Source organism: Vicia villosa, linkage group LG4 (assembly GCF_029867415.1).
Source record: "Vicia villosa cultivar HV-30 ecotype Madison, WI linkage group LG4, Vvil1.0, whole genome shotgun sequence".
Lineage (NCBI taxonomy): Eukaryota > Viridiplantae > Streptophyta > Magnoliopsida > Fabales > Fabaceae > Vicia > Vicia villosa.
The window spans coordinates 175,107,599-175,122,062 of NC_081183.1; the positions used below are offsets into that span (position 1 = coordinate 175,107,599).

At 35.0% G+C, this 14,464-nt stretch overlaps 1 protein-coding gene across 3 annotated transcripts; it reads left to right on the top strand.

The window, feature by feature from the left end:
* Positions 1 to 3,647, top strand: LOC131596049 (probable inactive receptor kinase At4g23740). Of its 3 annotated transcripts, none has more exons than XM_058868605.1 (4): positions 1 to 151; positions 242 to 303; positions 972 to 2,159; positions 2,417 to 3,647. In XM_058868605.1, exons 3-4 carry the CDS (start codon positions 992 to 994, stop codon positions 3,064 to 3,066), a joined length of 1,818 nt encoding a protein of 605 aa, XP_058724588.1. In that variant the 5' UTR covers positions 1 to 151; positions 242 to 303; positions 972 to 991; the 3' UTR covers positions 3,067 to 3,647. The 3 variants fall into 3 exon arrangements, with proteins under 3 accessions (XP_058724588.1, XP_058724586.1, XP_058724587.1); XM_058868603.1 differs by having other exon boundaries at positions 2 to 151; positions 872 to 2,159; positions 2,417 to 3,646; XM_058868604.1 differs by lacking the exons at positions 1 to 151; positions 242 to 303 and having other exon boundaries at positions 354 to 2,159; positions 2,417 to 3,646.
* Positions 3,648 to 14,464: the final 10,817 nt, after the last annotated feature.

The window sequence follows — 14,464 nt, forward strand, 5'->3', positions numbered from 1 at the left end:
ATTCAAAGATGAATAGAAGTAACAATAATAATAACATTTTGACATGATAGACCTAAATGAAATAAACTATAGGCTACATTAAATGAAATACACTATAAGCTAGCTATATTGTAGCACATGGGTAAACCAAGCTCAAGACAAAGCTTATGAGGTAACCTCTGTCTAGTCTTTCAATCAACATTTCTCTTTATAATTGCATCTCCATTATTTCCTCACTCATCACTCAATTCTCTATATGCAGAAGAATCATAGAAAGTTTTGTTCATAAAACTTAGAAATAAAGGAAGAGAAGAAGAAACACAGGTATGATTTAAGCTTAAGATTCTAACTAAATTAGTGTGTTTGTGACATAACAAAATCATGTATAGCCTTTAATGTGTTTGTCTTATTGCTTCAATGAGTATGGTTTCTTCAAATGCTCTATTTTTATTCTTATGGAAAAAGTTATCTTTAGTATATATGGTTTGTTCATGATATTTTTAGTATTCATATGGAAAATGATGTGTGTATAAATTCCACAAAATGATACATTTTTTTTGTTGATATAGTGACATTGTCTTTGTCATTAAATTATTGGATACTGAGGGTATGAATGAATGCACAGTTTCAAAGTTTGGTATACATCTTTTTGATTGGATTCCTTTGGGAAACGAACAAAGTAGGTAAACAGAAAAAAGCTAATTAGCTTATTTTCCATGTCAAAGTGCTGCTTATTTTGACTACAAAACACACTTTAGTTATAGTTGATTATGTTTTAGCCTTTAATGTCAAACTTAGGAAAATTACTCCAATATATCATCTAGTTACATATATAAGGCACATGAGAATAGATTCTATTATGCTTCTCACCCAATTCTCTTTCATATTTCAGCTTTGAAAACTTTCATATACTTGCTTTGCTTTACATCCAAATATCTTTATTCAATCTACAAGAATGAGAAACAAGATGGCCCTTTTGTTCTTTTATTCAGAAACTTTTATAATTGGAGCAATGTTGTTTATTGGTATTGGAGCTGAACCAGTAGCTGATAAACAAGCTTTACTGGATTTCCTTCACAACATGAATCACTCTGCACATATCAATTGGAGCAAGAGTTCTTCTATATGCAAAAAATGGACTAGAGTTACCTGCAATACCGAAAAATCAAGAGTTATATCGCTTCAGCTACAAAGTGTTGGACTGAATGGTTCAATTCCATCTAACACTCTTAGTAGACTCACAGCACTTCAAAATTTGAATCTTGCTTCGAATAGTATAACTGGTTTCTTCCCTTCTGATTTCTATAAGCTGAGAAATTTGACCTCTCTTTTCCTCCAATTCAACAAGTTTTCTGGGCCATTGCCATTAGATTTTTCAGTTTGGAATAATCTAACTGTTGTTGATTTTTCCAATAATGGTTTTAATGGAAGCATTCCTTTATCAGTTTCGAAGTTGACTCATCTCACTTCTTTGATTCTAGCTAATAACACTCTTTCAGGTGAAATTCCTGATATCAATATTCCTAGCCTGAAAGATCTCAATTTGGAAAACAATAATCTTAGTGGTGTTGTGCCTAAAACACTTCATAGATTTCCAAAATTGTCCTTCTCAGGTAACAATCTTACATTTGTAGATGTTTATCCTCCAAATTCTCATAAGAAAAGGAAAAAAACCAAAGGGCTTAAAGAACAAGCGTTATTAGGCATCATCATTGGTGGTTGTGTGCTAGGAATTTTAACCATAGCAGTTTTCTGGATTGTGTGCTGTTACAAGAAACACGGCGAAGCGGGACAACTTGTTAAGTCTCAGAAGAACAAAGAAGTTTTTTCTGATAAAAAAGAATCTTCTGAGAGTCTAGAACGAAACAAAATTGTTTTCTTTGAAGATTGCAATTATGTATTTGACTTGGAAGATTTGTTGAGAGCTTCTGCTGAGGTGCTTGGAAAGGGAACTTTTGGTACTGTCTATAAGGCTGCTTTAGAGGAGGCGACGACAGTTGCGGTTAAGCGGCTGAAGGAGGTTACGGTTGGGAAGCGGGAGTTTGAACAGCAGATGGAGATGGTTGGAGCAATTAGGCATGAGAATGTGGCTGCTCTAAGGGCTTATTACTATTCAAAGGAGGAGAAACTTATGGTTTATGATTTTTATGAACAAGGCAGTGTCTCCGCAATGTTGCATGGTATGTTATTCTTAACATTTTCTCCTATCTAACAGTTATTTTGAATTACTTAATTCAAAATGCAGTTGAAATATATTACCAGTTACAATACATGTGACTTGTATCTCGATCAGATATTTCCTCTGTAGCACTGACACCTCTGAAAAAAGGTATTCGTGTCAGTGTCAACGTGTCTGTGTCGGGGTCATGATTTAGTTATTGTCTGTGATTTTTATGAATTTTAATTATATGAGTTGGCATGATGTACCACTTTGCAGGCAAAAGAGGGGCAGATAGAATTCCTTTAGACTGGGAAACCAGGTTGAGAATAGCAATTGGTGTAGCAAGAGGCATTGCACACATCCATGCACAAGAAGAAGGAAAACTAGTCCATGGAAACATAAAAGCCTCAAACATTTTCCTCAACTCTAAAGGGTATGGTTCCATCTCTGACATTGGTCTAGCAACCATGATAATAAGTCCAACATCTCCAAGAGCAACAGGATACCTTGCACCTGAAGTAACTGAAACTCGAAAAGCAACTCCGGCGGCTGACGTCTATAGTTTCGGTGTCTTGTTACTTGAACTTTTAACTGGAAAATCTCCTTTACATGTAGGTGAGGAAGTTGTTCATTTGGTTAGGTGGGTGAATTCTGTGGTTAGAGAAGAGTGGACTTCTGAAGTGTTTGATTTGGAGTTATTGAGGTATCCTAATATAGAGGAAGAAATGGTTGAGATGTTGCAAATTGGTATGGCTTGTGTTGTGAGGATGCAAGATCAAAGACCAAAAATGGATGAAGTTTTGAGAATGGTTGAAGACATTCATAGGGGTACTAGTGGAAATAGACTTTCCACTGAATCTAGATCAGATGGTTCTACTCCAATAACTCCTCATGTAATAGAAACACCTATTTCTCTTCCACATTGATATTCTTTGAGTATATTGTCAATGTAAAACTAATTTATATCAATATGCATTGAATATATTTTTATTGCTTATTTTAGTGAATGGTTGTTAAATATGTATTTTAGTCATTACAGTGATATCTTGACTTGACGAAGGCTTGAGATTTTAGTCACTACAGTGATATCTTGACTTGACGAAGGCTTGAGACCTGAGAATGTGTTCATCTTAAGGTCTCAGATTTGAATTTTACTAGGTGTTAAGTCAATTCATATAAAGTTTTGTTCTGCCTTTAAATGAGATCCTCATAAATAGACAGTGAAATTGATTTTCCTCAGATTTCTAGGGCCGGCCGGACATGAGTTTTAAGAAAAACATAGAAATGACAGTTGGTGTGAAATTGGGAATATATTTGGTGGTATAAGTTGTTAAGTAACCAAATGTAGGAACTAGGAAGTATCAAGTTGGGTCCATTGATTTGGTATTATTTGGTGAGGGAATCTTATTTTGAGCCATGATTGAGGGAATGGGGTCTACAATTGTTCTCTGCCAAGAAGTTAAAGGATCACAAACTTTAGTCAAATTAAGTGAAAGAAAAGGAAAAAAATAATTTAAACCTTAGTATTTGGATGTGTTTATTTTACAAGTGCATAATTTGTGTGGGCATGTTTGTCACGGGTGTGAAGTGTGAATAAAATTACGGAGCAATTTCCCTTTATGTGAAGCGCAAAAGTTAGTCTAAAGAAACGTACTACTATTTATGAATTTGGTGTTTTGCATGTAGCAAAGGTCCACAAAGATTGTGTTTGAGATGGTGAGAGAAAGAGATTAAACGTTGCAGTGTTCAAAAATTAAAGGAGACACACACCACAAAAGCAAAAGCAAGTATTATATTATGTTATGCGATGTCTTTGTCACTCATAATTTGTGGAAATTTCTAATTACTTTACTCTTTGTACTACGATATATAAACAATTGATTAAGATATTTTAAATATTCAAGTTGACCTTGAAATTGTAGCTACTCTATATATCAAGAGAGAGAATATATCAAGAGAGAGAACATGTCTTTTGTTGCTCATTTTTTAGTTTGAATAAGTCTACCTAAAATATCTATAGTTTCATTATTATTGTACAAGTTAGTTTCTAATTTTTCAACTTTTCAACTTACTACACATTTTTGGTTTTACAACGGAACATTGATATTTTATGCGTGAGTCAATTTTTGATTCCTGACACTTTTCTATGAAGATCACCATCTATTTGTAGAGGACAAATCACCAATCATCCTCTTGCGAAACACTGTTTTCTTTCTCAAACATATCATATAACGAACTATTAAAGTCAATGACATCAAATGTTATCAGATTTATCCCTCAACGTCACACCGTTGTTGCAACCGCTAAAGCCAACAAAGCTACATCTCTCCTTTCGGTAGTGAATGATTGTTGAATGCAGTATAGGGCAAGCAACAAAATGGCGCCGTTGCCGGGGATGGTTGTGTGAATTGCATCGCAATAGCTTTCATGGTTTTGAGCTTGGTATATAACGTATATATTGTATAGTTTCACTGTGTATATTTACTTGTACATGTTTACTTGTTTATGTTCACCATATAGTTACTTGTATAGGTTTGCATACAAGTATACTTTGTTGGTGAATGTTGGTGAAACACGTTGAGATCGGAACAGTTCATTATTCAAAATCTTCACTTTTCAACTTGTGAATCCAACATTCACCAATTTTCTCTTTTTGTATGATAATAACTATATTTGTTCCAAACTTGTACATATGTGTTTGTTTGTGTATATAGTTGTATACTTTCATTTTTATGTTCGTTTAATTGTTGTATATATTTGTACCCGTAACGTTTGTTGATTGGTTGGTTAGGACACTTTCTTAGGCTTGTGCGGTGAGATGTCACCATGGCATGACGGAAGGAAGCTACTTTCCAAACACCGAAACAATAAAGGCGTCGAGCTAACGACGTAAAACAAGCGCTTGTTGGGAGGCACCCCAACGATTGTAAAGTTTTGGTTATTTTTATGTTTATGAGGTGTTTAGGTGAAGTGGAGAGGGCTGGAACACCTAATTCTGTTCTGGTTTTTCTGAATTTTACTGTCATCGCTTAGCGAGCTCAGCTCCGCTAAGCGAGCATAGTAGAATTTTGTTTTTCTGCTCTGTACCAGTGGGGTTCCTATTCCACCTGGTTCACTCCTTTTCCCACTCTCACCAAGGCTAATTAATAGTATATATTAGTTTTGTTTTTCTAATTCTTTTGTTGGTTGTTTGTACTCAAATTTTGTTCGGTGATTCGAAGATTTTTGAGGTGATTTTCCAAAGCTTGAGTGTTTCAACTTGCGGATGTATGGTAGGATATTATTTTTGAAGTCGTATCATTCAAGGTACTCATTTATCGCTTTCTATAGCATAGCATGTTTAGGAAACTTTTCATTTGTACAATTACCATACCATTCATTCTTTTGCATTACTTGCTTGTTGATTGAATCACTTTAGTTCCCAAACCATAAATGTGAGTAAGCTTTCCATTATTCACATATGTCGGAGGCCACAATCTTTGTTTTAACTAGATTTTATTATGCTTAATCTTTTGTTTATGTTGATTTTATGAAAGCATGAAAAGGATCAAGGCATTTTGTTTCATTTTGAGCACAACCACCATAACCAAATAGTCAATTCACCTTGTGAGTGTGTGATCATTTGTTAACCCTTTTGAGCTTTTTGTCAATGTCCATGTTGTTTTTGCTAAATGCTTATCTTTGAGTGTTTAGTTCTCATTTTTGCATGGATGATTGATTTTTTGTTTTCTTGAACCCTCAACCATGATTTTTGGTATGAATTTTTTACTTGCCTTAGAAGTAGGGAGTATTCATATGATGATGTGGTTGAATTCAAGTTGGGGAGAAAAATGATTGTGCACTTATTTGGTTGTTGCTATGAGGTTGAAAAGAAAAGAAAAAAATGTGAAAAGAAAAGAAAAAGAAAGAAAAAAGAGAACAAGTTTTGAAAAACAAAAAAAAGAAAAGAGAAGCGAATAATTGTACTAATAAGTATTGTGATTGGTTTGAGAAACTTGTGGTGAAGGAAGAAGTTTAATCGAGATTTTGTTGTGTGAATCTTTGGTGGATTGATCACCCCCTTAGGTTTAGGCAAGTTTTTGTTTCGATTAGCCTTAGGACATATCCCTTGTTTGTTAACCAAGCCACATTACAACATTGAAAAGTCCTTGTGATTCTTGCTTTTGTATCTTCAATGTGATTTTTGGATGAATGCATAATTTAATCTTTTGTTTGCAAGATTGTTGGATGAGTGTTAAAAGTCCCTCACCTTTGTGTGTTCTTCATCCATTGATGAAAATTTTCTAGGTGTGATTCATAAAATAGCATGTATCGTTTTAGAATGTTTTGCATGATTTTTGTACTTAGGATTCATTTCATTTACATGTTGTCGTTGTAGTATAGTGGTAAGTATTTACTTTGTTTATACGTTTTTTTATTGAGCCATACATTTGTTTTTGGTTTTCAAAACTTGTTGATTCACAATTCTTTGGTTTATTACTTTTGATTCTTTGATTTATTTGACATTGTTTGAGGACAAACAAAGTTTCAAGTTGGGGAGAGTTTGATAAGTGCCAAAATGTCGATGTTTTGAGTATGTAAATAGTGGCACTTATCGATACTTTTGTTAATATCGTTTGAATAATTCCCCGTTTTATGTATAAATACGTATACTTTGTAAATAGTTGTATTTTCATATACTTTTATACCATTTGCTAGTTTTTCCTTTGTTTTTATAGGTATTCATGCTTATTGGAGCCTTGAGGAATAAAGTGTCAAAGGCACGGCTTCAATTTCGCAATTTTGGGGAAAGCCCGCTTAGCCACCGTCAAGCGGACTTCCATAGGCTTAAAATAAGGATGACCTAAATTATCATTTTGGTTTCCATTCATTCATTATTGGATATAGCATTGAATAAGCTTTCCAACGCTTCGAACCGGGCGCAATTCGGAGTTACGGTTCTCAACTTATGGCAAAAACAAGATTTCACTTTTGCTGTCAGTCCGCTGAGCGGAGGGGGTCCGCTGAGGACGATAATTCCCGGATCAATAGTTATTCCGGGAATTATCGTTCTCAGAGATGGAGAGATGCCATTCAACAGTTTCTACGGTTTTGAACTTGGGATTGAATGAGCAAAAAGTAGTAAACAAAGATATAGACAAGAAAAGAGTAAACACATTCTTAGAAGAGAAATAACTTATCAGGAATGTAAATATATTCACTCTTAACAAACATGCACTTACCAACCCGTTATACTCAACCTACGATACTCATCTATGTCATCACGTATCTCTCACATAAGCGTCCATCTCTGGAGCACAAACGAGATCATCTCACAACTAAGGTTATCTCTAACGCAAAGTTGCGAGAACATCCGTATTCTCACGTCGGCGATCTCTCGCGCGCCGCTCAAACACGAAAGCATTAAGAACGGATACCCACAATGAATGCTAGCTCTAAATCTATCTCTAGAGTTCAGAACCAACAGATTATCATCCTAGATAAGGATTCAAGAAGTTTATCTCTAAAGCACCCCAAATCCCCAGCATAGAGCAAAAATCCAGAACAACATCAACACAGATTTGTAAAGCAAGTTAAACATAACATTATAATCGGTAAATATACATAAGATTCAAGTAAATATACAAACAAAACCCAACCAAAGAGAAATACACAAAGAAGAAGAGAAATGAACCGAAAATCTCCCGGTTTGTCAGCTCCGTTCGACGCTCAATCCACCCCTGATCATCCTTATGCAACCTCCGAAGTTGTTTTCTAAGCTAATTTTGATCTAAGAATGAAGTTGATGGTGTTGGGACTCAAAAATACCCAACCCATAACCTAAAAATGTGATTTTTGCCCCTTTTAACGAGCTGCTGTCTTAGCAGGTCTGCTTAGCGGACTCAAAATTTCATCCAGACTCTGATTTGCTCCGTTGGAGCTCCGCTCAGCGGACTGACAGCAAAAGTGAAATCTTGTTTTTGCCATAAGTTGAGAACCGTAACTCCGAATTGCGCCCGGTTCGAAGCGTTGGAAAGCTTATTCAATGCTCTATCCAATAATGAATGAATGGAAACCAAAATGATAATTTTGGTCATCCTTATTTTAAGCCTATGGAAGTCCGCTTGACGGTGGCTAAACGGGCTTTCACCAAAATTGCGAAATCGAAGCCGTGCCTTTGACACTTTATTCCTCAAGGCTCCAATAAGCATGAATACCTATAAAAACAAAGGAAAAACTAGCAAATGGTATAAAAGTATATGAAAATACAACTATTTACAAAGTATACGTATTTATACATAAAACGGGGAATTATTCAAACGATATTAACAAAAGTATCGATAAGTGCCCCTATTTACATACTCAAAACATCGACATTTTGGCACTTATCAATGATCCAGTTCTAGTGACTTCTTTGTATGCTTCTTCACAAGTAGATCTTTCTCCTTTAAGAATTGATTGGAGAATGTTCAAAGTCTTACCATTCTTCCAACCTATGCAATAGTTTTTCCAAGGGCAACCTTTTTCACAACCCTGAATGCTTGGACACGAGATGCTCATGAACATTCAACAGTTAGAAGTCAACCTAAGCATGAAAGGAGCAGTCGACCTCTAAAATAGTGTTGACAACGTGATACATGCTACATCAACAAAACTCCCAAGCTTTAGTAGATAGGATATTCAAAATCAAAGAGAACATGCAATGCACTCCTCCAAGAATTAACACTATGTGCAAGGAGGTCTCACATGGCGACCACGACGTCATACCACAGTCTGCTCCAGTAAATGCAACTGCACTACGCGGAGCAGTTCCGAAGTCACCAAGTCGTAAGATATCGTACTCCCATATCTGACATCGGAGGGGGAAGTGACACTCACACTCCACCAGAGGTTCGCTGGCCCCATAGCTCGCCAGCACCCGACTCCCCCAAAGGGAAAGGTACAACACATATATGCCTTAATTTTTAAGTGGAAGAGGAACCCACTCTTCACACACATTCTTGACAGCAAGATCCCATAGTCTCTCGAGAAACCTTTAAAGCTAGAAAGTTACGACTATGTTAGGGATTCAAATGAACACGTCGAACATGTCGATAACATACTAAATTATTACCACGCCTGGGGAGACATGAAGTGTAAATTGTTAGATTTAAAATTTAATGGAGCTTTCATGACTTGGTTCAAAATCCTCCAAGATATGAGCATATATTTGTGGAAGAAACTAAAGGTGTGAAAAACACTAGAAAAGGGGATTTGAATAGGGTTTTTAACAAACAAAGCTTTTGCCACAAAAACAAATCCCCTCTTAAAAACAACAAAATACTTCACTCTTGATAATAACAATAAATTGCAAGAAGGAAAGAAAAAGGTATGTTTATACTAGTTCACTTGAAAATTATCAAGCTAATCTACTCCACCCGCCAAGGTGATTTTGCCTTATCAACAAGGACTTAATCTAATAGTCTCAAGATTATTACAGTGCACAAGCTAACCGCGAGTGACTAACAATGCAACCTTTAAGACACACAAGTCTTAAACTTCCCAAGAAACTCTGACCAACCGATCTCTTGAGGAACAAATAAACAACAGTTTGAATAAAGGTTTGTTTACAATGATAGAATGCTTTTGATTCAAAATAGGAACCTTATTATTATTATTGCTATATTAACTAATTCACCAGCAACTTTAATACATGAAATTGGCATATTAAACCCATGAGAACCTACAAATGTTGTCAACTATTCACATACTCAGTAGCCATTCTCATCATGGTATATCATCAATAAGTAACTGTATTAGACATTTAAGGTACTTTTGATAAAAAATAGCGGTTGACTGATAAGCTAACTAATAGCTTATAGCTGATGGTAGATGACTGATAGTTTATAGCTTATGACTAGTGGTTGAGAGTGATAACGGATAAGTTAATTGAAGTGTTTGGTAAAATTAGCGGTTCAAGTAACTTATAAATGTAAAATGACATAAAAGATATTCAATACATAATTATTTTATTTTAAATTAAAATAAATTATAAAGGATAAAAGTGAGTTCTTACTAAAATAATAAGGATAAAAAAGGAAGAAAAAATGATAAACTATAAGCTAAAACGCTATTTAAAATAGTGTCTAAAAAACATGTCATAAGCTTGTGAAATAAGCTATAAGCTCGAGATAAAAAGACGATTACCAAACATATCTAAATTTTTATATGAGCTTATAAGCTGTAAGCTATAAGCTATAAGCTATAAGCTCAAAATTGTGTCTTACCAAACAGAATCAAAAGCTAATTTAGACTTTTCACAAGTTAATATTTCATAGATACAGTAAATTTTATTATAATCAATCTTTTCACAATTTAAATAATTACTATCCACACATTGTATATAAAGGAAGATTGCAATTAACTTAGCGTGTGTTTGGTTATATTAACTTTTTTCCACCGCCAACGTACGTTTGGGAAGTGTTTCACCGTGAAAACTAAAAGCTACAAAAGGTAGCTTCTACAGTACCGTGATATTTCACCGTGCTTTTTTCATTTTCTGCCATTAACCCAAACATACCATTAGTCTAATTCATTTTCTGATTGTTACAATGTTATCATCCATTATTATCTTAAATTATTGTACGAATATAGTTTTCTCATAATTTATTCCACACATCAAAATTGCAATGTCTTATATTTAATTTAAACATATCTTAAACAATTTCAAAATTGTTATCTCTCACTCTCACCACTATTTTATAAGAAGTGTTTTAAAAAAAATCATTTTAACATAAATAATAAATATTAAATATAAAGCGGGCCAGCCCGAAAGCCTGTAGCCCGCAAAGGGCCGGGCTTGAACAGTTAAATTTTGGCCCGTTTATATTTCGGGCTTTTTAGCCCGGCCAGATAAAAGCCTGAGCCCGTCATGGGCCAGCCCGCACGGGCCGAATAGCCCGTTTTGTCAGCTCTACGTAATGTTATCTTCGATTCTTCTTGAACTGCGTCTACAGAGTCTTCAGCAATTGATCTTCAGATTGGTTTCTTGGATGGTGTATCAGAGTCTCACACTTCAGAGTCCTTCTGAAGCGTTTTTCTACTGTTCATGAGAACTTGTGTAACGTAGAAGCGGAACTTGGTATCTTCTGATGTGTTGGAAGCGCCTTTTATCAGATGCAGAACATGTTTGTTAGATACTCAAAGATAACAAACATTAGGGTACCAAAACTGTTCATACAAACATACTCATTGTCATCATCAAAACTCAGAGATATATTGAAGAACCAAATCTTGTTCTAACAATCTCCCGCTTTTTGATGATGACAAAACTATGTATTTTGATGATACAATTTTATACATAATCAGAAAAAGTTTTAGAAGATAAGGGTAAGGAATACTTATCCTTTAAGTGAGAAACCCCCCCTAAGTCTAAGACTCGATGAAGATTAGATATCCTGATTATGAACTGTTCTGGGTAACTCCCCCTGGTTCCAATAGATAAGATATTTAGATCTTGAGAATCTTGATAGGTGAGATCTTTCTCTTCCAGAGCCTGATTTCCAATCTTGAAAACTCTGATCTTGAAAGAATTTTTCAGAGCCTGATTTCCAATCTTGAAAACTCATATATTGAAAGAATTTTTTAGAGCTTGATTGATAGATAAGATCTTGCATGTATGAGGCCTAATTATGGATAACATCTTCTCAGAGTCTGATTCCAAAAATTAGACACAAACTTTGTTCATAACTTTTCAGATCCTGATTCCAATCGGAGTTCGTGGAACCTGAAAAAAAACAAACGATTCTAAAAGAACCAGAAGTTTATGAGGTTAGAATATGAGCAGTTTTATTTCAGAAATATGACTATGAAAATTAAAATTACTTCAGTTACATTACTCCCCTTTTTGTCATAATAAAAAAAGTTGATAATGTGTGAAAACCAAAGATCCTCAATCCTAAGTGATATTTTCCACAACTCTTTCATGTTAGTAACATCCTTGATGAGTTCAAGTGGTCTAGCCATACTACCTCTAAAAGAAAAAATTAATAAAATAACATGTTAAGACAAATACAAAAATACAACGTTTGGATGAAGATAACAAATGAAAAATAGGCTTAGATAAAAAGGTATAATGAATACAACATTCAGATTAAAATATATAGGTTTCAATGAATATAAAAAAAACTCAACAACAAACACTTCATTAAAATTATAATAAGATGTTTAGATGAAAACACAAATATAGCTTCCAGACACATATACAATGATGAGATGAAGGAAACAATTGAATAAAAGGGTTGAATGAAAAAATAAATACAACATTTAGATTTTTTTAGCCAAAAAAATGTTTTATATATATATATATATATATGAGTGATTATGAAATCAATGGAAAGAGTAAACGCCCAACACGTAAGCCAACGAGATTTGATTTTCCACAGCACCAGGTTAGAGTTCGAAAAAGCTTTAACAACCAAAACACAATCAGTTTCCAACCATAGTTTCGACCAATGCATTTGCCTGGCTTTCTCTATAGCTAGAATTGGAGCTATGAATTCTGCCAAAACTGGAGTTCCAACACCAAAAAAGACACTAAAGTTAATTATATGATTTGCTTGAGCATCACAAACAATCCCCCCCCACTCGCCGCAAGTAAGGGTGAACAGGCTGCTGCCCCGTCAATGTTGCATTTAATCTAGTTACCAGTGGCAAGACACCACAAAACATCAACTGCTACCTTCAACTTTCTAGGATGCCTTTAGATATCAAACTTCTTTAGAAAGGAGAAGCTACTGACTGAATTATCAGACTTCTTGGCAGTTAGGTTCCCTACCATTTTTTCGCTTGCTGTAACATTAGTAATGCACCTTTTCCAATGCATAAAATTATTATCGAATCTTGCCATATTGCGGGCCTTCCAGATTTGGTGCAGAATGAAAATCAAGCTGGCCTTAATCACTGCCAATGCTTGAGGATTCCAGTCTCCATTTAAAACCTGCACACAATCAGCAAGGGATTTGATAACGAAAGGAGCATCTAGAAGATTGTTGAACCAACGCCACAAATTGACTGCAAAAGAACAATAAAAAATAGGTGATTGGAGTTTTCCTCATTGCTATCACACAACATGCATTTTGATGGGAAGAAAAGACCCCTCAAAGTTGGGTTTTCATCAGTATGTATTTTGTTATGCATAAGCCTCCAAACAACCATTAAATGAGTAGGAGCAGAGTCAATGTCCCAAGGAAATGATTTCCATTTATCAAACTTGTCAGCTTTTTTTATCATCTCATAAGCAATCTTAATAGATAGTTTGCCATTTTCCACATTCCTCCAAGCAAAAGCATCTTCAGAGTCTAAATTTGAAATGGAATAGGATTTGATTGTTTCAAGAAGAGAATGCATTGAAAGCAAGATGTTGTCATGAAAAGACCAAGCATTGTTCTTCCAGCAATCAACAACTTTTGTAGTGATCTTAACATGAAATTTACATGGAATCCTGTATTTAAAAGCCAGATTTTCCCCTGTCCAATTATCCAACCAGAAATTAACTTTCTTGCCATTTCCAAGAATCCACACACTATTCTCAATCACAGTGTTATGCCAATCCTTAAGCCATTTCCACAGAAAAGACTTGATCGAGTATTTGATAATTCTCCCATTTCTAAAGACCCTAGCAGCCAAGAGAGCTGACCACGATAGACTTTTATTGAGAAAATGCAAGTAGAGGTGAAGGTTGGTTGCCTTGTTGTAATGCTTCAGAGAAATGATGGCAATCCCTCCTTCAGTTTCCTTGGTACATCATTTTCTCAAGGCTACAATCACCAGCTTCCTCTTCTCAACGTTACCACTCCAAGTGAAATTTTTAGTCCAACCTTCTATACTTTTTATAATGCTCGAGGGCCAATCATAAATGGTTATGTTGTGCACCATTATGCTTTGAATAACAATTCTGACTAATAGGACTCTTCCAGCCATTGAAAGAAGGTTAGCCTTCCACGTTGCTAATTTGAGTCTGATATTACCTGCAAGAGGAAGAAAGTCAGAGGCTTTAGGCTTACCAACAAATGTGGGAACACCAAGATAGACAAAATGAGGAGTGGCCTTGGAAAAGCCTATAATTTGAGCAAGCATGCGGTGTCTATTCATTGACAAACCCCTAACATAGATAATGGATTTATCTCCATTGCATATTTGACTAGAGTTTAGAGCATACTCCTTTAGGAGATTAGAAATGGAAGTAAGAGATTTACAACCCCCCTGTAAAGAATCATGATGTCATCCGCAAATTGAGTATGAGATGGAACAATACAATATCTATTGGCTTTAGTGAGGTTAAGCATATTGTTTGCACCAGATAAA

Coding starts and splice junctions, on each gene's coding strand:
- LOC131596049 (XM_058868603.1), top strand. CDS start 935: ATGAGAAACAAGATGGCCCTTTTGTTCTTTTATTCAGAAACTTTTATA. Junction 2,160..2,416: donor TGTCTCCGCAATGTTGCATG/GTATGTTATTCT, acceptor ACCACTTTGCAG/GCAAAAGAGGGGCAGATAGA.